The sequence below is a fragment of the Telmatherina bonti genome (assembly GCF_933228915.1).
Source record: "Telmatherina bonti genome assembly, chromosome: 14".
Classification (NCBI taxonomy): domain Eukaryota; kingdom Metazoa; phylum Chordata; class Actinopteri; order Atheriniformes; family Telmatherinidae; genus Telmatherina; species Telmatherina bonti.
Window position 1 is genome coordinate 24,533,559 of NC_136612.1, and position 6,000 is coordinate 24,539,558.

Consider the following 6,000-nt stretch of genomic DNA (forward strand, 5'->3'; position numbering starts at 1 on the left):
GGATAATTGGAACTCCGGACTCAGCTGACTCCACTAATCACCAGGACTTAAAAGACACCAGGAGTCTTTCATTCAATGGCTACCACTGGCTCAGTAGTGGTCTGTCCTCAGCATGTGTTGTGGCTCTACCGTGTTGTAGTTCTGGAAGGACTTTTTGACTTTGTATAAAATCCAGTCCTGTTATGTCTGTTAGTTTTTGTTATGGAATAGTTAAACCAGTGCTGTATTTTGTTGGATAACCACTTTACGGGCTTGTTTTGCTTTTGGTTTGGCTATTTTGAGGCCATTCCTGGCCTATTCTTGCCTTGTCTTCCCCCTTGGACAATAAATCTGTCTTGGTCCACATGTACACCTGGCCACAGGTTTTTCTTTTGTGCGACTCAATTGCCCTAGCAGAGTCTGGGTCGTAACAAGCACTGTCTTTATTCAAAGTGGACACCACAGCAAATCATGAACCATCTTCTACATCCTCTTCTCTCACACCAGTTAACTTCATGTCCTCTTTCATTACACCCATGAATTTCTTCTTTGGTCTCCTCTAGACCAGTGTTTGTCAAATCCAGACCTTGTGGGCCAGTGTCCTGCAGGTTTTCAATATTTCCCTGCTCCTACACACCTCCCACACACACTCTTAAGGCGATGGTGGGAGCAACCAATAGAGCTCTGCACAATGACTCATTAATTTGAATCAGTTTGTGTCAGAGCTGGGATACACAGAAAACCTGCTGCCCTCATAGGATCAAATTGAGTTGCCCTGCTAGACTTGTGTGGTAGTTCCAACCTCAGCATCCTTCTAATGATATGGTTACTATTCCTCCTATGTGCAGTTGAAACCATAAGTTTAAAAGTGTAAAAAAAGATTCCTATACCTTTTTTTTTTCTACCGTCAGAATTCAAATCAAACTAAATCTTACCTGGTTTAGGTCAGTTAGGATTACCAAAATGATTTCTATTTGCTAAATGCCACAATAATGGGAGACAGAATATTTTAGTTAAGCTTTTATTACATTCTTCAAAATCATACACAAAAATTACTATGTCTTCAAACAATGTGGGACATGGCTTTGGGAGCTTCTGATGGATTAAGTGGAAACATCTGAGTTAATTAGAGGACACGTGCATGTACTGGTATTTTAAGGACACACCTAAAACACTTTACTTCGTTGTTTTACATTATGGGGAAAATCAAAAGAAATCAATCAAGACATCAAGAAGAGATCTGTGGAGCTCCACAAGTCCGATTCATCCTTAGGAGCAATTTCTAGATGTTTGAAGTGCCACATTCACCTGTTTAAAAAAAATTATCTGCAAGAATAGGCAACATGGGAATGTCCAGCCATCATACCGCTCAGGAAGAAGATGGGTTCTGTCCCAGAGATTAACGTATTCTGGTCAGACATGTGCAAATCCACCTCAGAACCAAAGCTAAAGACCTTGTGAAGATGATGGCTGAAGCTGGTGAGAGTGTTTCAATATCCACAAACAAGTCCTGTACTGACATGGGCTAAAAGGCCACTCAGCCAGGAAGAAGACATTACTCCTGAAGCAACATAAAAAAAGACAGATTACAGTTTGCAAATGTGCAGAGAGACAAAAACCCTAATTTCTGGAGACATGTCCTGTAATCTGGTGAAACTAAAGTGGAACTGTTTGGCCATAATAACCATCGTTACATTTAGAGAAAAAAGGAGGAAGCTTGTAAACCTAAAAAACACCATTCTGACTGAAGTATGGTGGTGGCAGCGTTATGTTGTGGGGCTGTTCTGCTGCAGGAGGAACTGGTGCACTTAATGAAACAGTTGTCATAATGACTAAAGAACATTTGGATATATGGAAGCAACATCTCAAACCATCAACCAGGAAGTTCAAGCTTGGGCGCAAATCGGTCTTTCAAATGGACAATAACCCTAAGCATACAGTCTACTAAAGTAGACAGAAAGTATTGAAAGACAGCAAAGTCAATGTTTTTGAGTGGCCATCACAAAGCCCTGATCTCAATCCCAATTTAAGGGTAGAATTGAAAAAACGTGTGCGAGCAAGGTGTCCTACAAACCTGACTCAGTTCCAGTTCTGCCAAGAGGAATGGGTCAGGATTCCAGTAAACACTTGTAAGAAGGATACCCAAAATGCTTAACCCAAGTCACACAGTTTAAAGGCAATGCAACCAAATACTAAGAAAGCACATGTAAACTTCTGACTTTGAAAAATGTAATAAAACCTTCATTAAATATTCTGTCTCCCATTATTTTGGCATTTAGTAAATAGAAATAACTTTGGTAATCTTAACTGACCTAAACCAAATGAGATTTAGTCGGATTTGATTTCTGAGGGTAAGAAAAAAAGGTTTAGGTATTTTGTTTACACTGTATCTAAACTTATGGTTTAAACTGTATATCAGCTAACCGACTTAGTTCGACCTTGATGACTGCAACTCAACATGTAAAGGAAGTTGAGATCTTTACAATCATAGTCACTACAATGCTATTTACTTTTGATACCAGACCAAAACAGCCACAAAAAATATTTGCCCTTATAAATTCAAAATGAATTCAGGATTTGTTAGTGTATCAGACAAGAATCTGAGTAAATATGAACTATGGTCAATACAGACAGTCGTTTATTAAAGATCAGGCTGTAAAGAAAGGTTTGTAACTATGGTTTGTAATTCTTTATTGTCTTACACAGCAACATTGTGTAAAACATATGTGGTGTGCTTTTATTATTTAGCTTAGGTGTTAAGAAATATTCACTCTTAAAATAAGAACCATTTGTATAATTTACTGCAGGCAATAAATAATAATTAGATGATAACAGAGAGGATTTGTAGCAAAATTTAGTTAATATTACATGTATCCTATGTTAGTTTGTTCAGTTATTACCAACATATGCTTGGCAATGAATTGAAATAGACCAGGTTTAGCAGCATTTATTCAGACTTAAAGATACACTGAATATATTTTTTGTATTTTGGAAGCAGGTCAGTGTAACTTGAACTGTCAGGAGAGTTGTGTTAAGATTTTGCAATGTTAAAATTCTATGTAGTCTCTTCAGCAATAGGGCAAACAAGCTAAATATACTTAATACTTTGCTTTGGTTTTTATTAAGACTATAGCTTTCTTTAAGTGGTTCTGTAAGTGTTTATTTTAGGAGGTTCTTCATTATCCGAACTGAAGAGCCTCTGTAGCCACCACCAAAGTGGTTCCAGTGATTCAGGTAGTGGTAGAGTTGGTAAAGCTGGTTTCTCTTTTCAAATCCTGGTGCTTGAGGAATTTTTTCATGGTAGGCAGAGTAAAAAGAGCTGTTGAAGCCACCAAACATCCCGGCGATACCCAGTTCAAACTCTGAATGGCCATAGAAGGCGGCAGGGTCAAAGATGACTGGGCCATCTGAACACTCTGCCACATTGCCTCCCCATAAGTCACCATGGACAAGGGCAGGGACAACCTCCACATCTTTGAAAAACTGAGGGATCTTCAGCTGTAATCAACAAACACAATACATCCATTTCACAGTTAAATTGCAGGTAAAAACTTAAAAGCAGTTTTTCATGAAGTCAGAGGTAAGGTGCACCTGTAGACTGGCCCATAATTCTCTGGCCTCCCTGTCTCCAGATGATTTTTCTACCATGTTAAGCTGGTGTTGGAGCCTCTGCTGAGAGTAAAACGTCACCCAGTCACCCTGCCACTCATTTACCTGGGGAAGTTATGGGAAAAGGATTGATCTCGTGCCTTACACGAGATGAGATGTACTACATCAACACAGTCTAGTTTTTAATCTTACCTGTGCTAGATATCCACAGCATGTGGCTACATCAAAGCCAAATTTCTCAACAACAGCCACCTCAGACTGGCCAGCTCCTTTTCCTGAAAACAGCCATATGCATTGGGAAAACAAATCAGCAGGTAACTATCTTTTGAAATGTAAGAGACAAATATGTACTAAGGGAACACATGTTCTTGTAAATTTTCATGTACTGATTTGAGTTTGAAGTTAATTACCTACTGTCTGCTGCTCTTTGTTTAGTTTTTCCATCTGCTTCTTGTTGTGAAGATGCATATATGCCAGCTGCTCTCCTAACTGCTTGGAGTACCTGCTCAGTGGATTTAAGTTAGAAATGTCATCATAATTTAAAAAAAATAAAAAAATAAAAAAGTATGACATATCTCTTAAAACCAACAATGACACAAAGCTTTTTAAAAATATTACGTGTAATTTCTTACTTGCTAAGGCCTTTCATGTCAAGATGTTCCATAACAAAAACACATCCTCTCGTGTCAAGTTCTATCACCTTTATGGGTTTTGGTACTTTTACAGTCTCTGTCTTTAAAATGGCTTCCAAACTTGCCATCTCCCCGTCAAACATCAATTTTGCCTAAAGATAAAAAAAAATCGTTATTTGTGATTTTACTAGGGATCGGTGCAATAAAATGCAAGTTTACACGTTCACTGTTTCTAAAAGGTAAATAGCTTACACTGAGAATCTGCACGCCTCTGACAATAGCATTGAAAGGGTTTAGCAGCTGGAACAAATCCTATTCACTGATGTCTGGAATTAACACAAATGGAAACTCCGAGATGGACTGTACGACTTTAACTACAGTTCGGTCAGTAAAATAACTCCATAACTAAAGAAATGCAGAAATACCTCGCTTTTGTGATTAATCTTCACAAACACTCTCCCGGTGTCAGTATCATAACTCTGGCCCTCGCTGATACATCCACCTCCTGAGTGGCCAGTTGGCTTCAGCATGCTAGTCCCCAACTCTTTCTTTAATTTAGCCTCCATCTTTATCTTCAAGGGCTTTTTCGGTTGCAATGATAAGACTAATGCAAAAAGTGCATTGTAAATGCTGATCCCGAAGTCCAGGGGGCGTTTCTGACAGTTTCCGTCGTACGCACCAACACTCTGCTAATAGCATAGACATCAAATATACGTAGAGCGCTGGAGAGTGAACCAGCGTCACCGCCATATTGGGTGGGTCTCCGCTTTCGAGTCTTGCTGCAGAGTTAAAGTAGTTTCCCCACTTATCTGCTTTCTGTGGAACAACGCGTATATATATGACACACAAAACACTCTTCTAAATAACAGGTTGATAAATGTTAAGTTATTAATCTACTAAATGCAAATGATAAATTTTACTCCGATGAGGTGTTTATGGAAAATATACTGATGCTTCACAAAGAGTTCTACATGGAAGCATAATTACCTCCGCCAAGGAGGTCATGTTTTTACCGGCTTTGTGTTCATAACTAAAGTTATGGACGGATTGTCATGAAATTTTCAGGACTTGTTGGAAACGTGAAAAGTAATTTTCGTTTTGATTAACCAGACCACTGTTTAGATCCAGGAACCGTTTAAAGATCTTGGCAGATGTTTGTGCTCTTCGAGTATTTATCTGGCTAACTTTTGAATTGCACCGTTTTGATACAATACTTTATATTCAGACTTTGTACAACTATATTGATAAAAACGTAAAAAAATAAATATAAAAACTGGGATAGGCTCCAGTTGTGATTATACAGTCTCTGGTTGTGATACAATGCGGCGTCTATGTATACATGATGTCTATCATGCGGCCTATGCAAGCTGACGACTCATCACGCCGCCAATAGCGTTCCAACACCTAAATATGAACACTGTTAATGCCCTTCCATCAGGTATCATGGCACTATCCTGCTGTGATCCAAACATACCTCCTTTAATATAACCAACTAGTGTTAAAGTTAACAGAGTTTCCATAAGAAAACTCCACATTACTAAACCCATTGCACCTGCTAGAAACATGGAAACTAGGTAAAATGTGGAACGCTATATTTACTCCTTACAAATTTATTCTGCCCAAACAAGGTGAAAGAACTTGTCTTCAAATTGTCTTTATGCATAATTATCCTGTTAGTCTCATCTATAAATACATACCTGGTTTAAATGATAAATGCAACTTTTGCCAAAATGAATCTGAAACCATGTGGAGTGTGAAGAAAAAAAAACAACGCCAGCTA

The 6,000-nt window shown here is 38.5% G+C and overlaps 1 protein-coding gene across 1 annotated transcript; it reads right to left on the reverse strand.

Annotated features, from left to right (window-relative positions):
* Window positions 1-2,714: 2,714 nt before the first annotated feature.
* On the reverse strand, window positions 2,715-4,860 carry fn3krp (fructosamine 3 kinase related protein). The gene is made up of 6 exons (XM_079252187.1): window positions 4,646-4,860; window positions 4,221-4,372; window positions 3,999-4,090; window positions 3,781-3,863; window positions 3,571-3,693; window positions 2,715-3,477 (listed from the first exon to the last, which is right to left on the reverse strand). Exons 1-6 carry the CDS (start codon window positions 4,784-4,786, stop codon window positions 3,139-3,141), a joined length of 930 nt encoding a protein of 309 aa, XP_079108313.1. The 5' UTR covers window positions 4,787-4,860; the 3' UTR covers window positions 2,715-3,138.
* Between the last annotated feature and the right edge of the window lie 1,140 nt (window positions 4,861-6,000).

What these genes read in the sequence shown, in the direction of transcription:
- fn3krp (XM_079252187.1), bottom strand. Translation starts at nt 4,786, where the DNA reads ATGGAGGCTAAATTAAAGAAAGAGTTGGGGACTAGCATGCTGAAGCCA. An exon ending in GCTGTGGATATCTAGCACAG is followed by an intron (nt 3,694 to 3,780) that starts GTAAGATTAAAA and finishes TAACTTCCCCAG; the next exon opens with GTAAATGAGTGGCAGGGTGA. An exon ending in AATTATGGGCCAGTCTACAG is followed by an intron (nt 3,478 to 3,570) that starts GTGCACCTTACC and finishes TGTTGATTACAG; the next exon opens with CTGAAGATCCCTCAGTTTTT.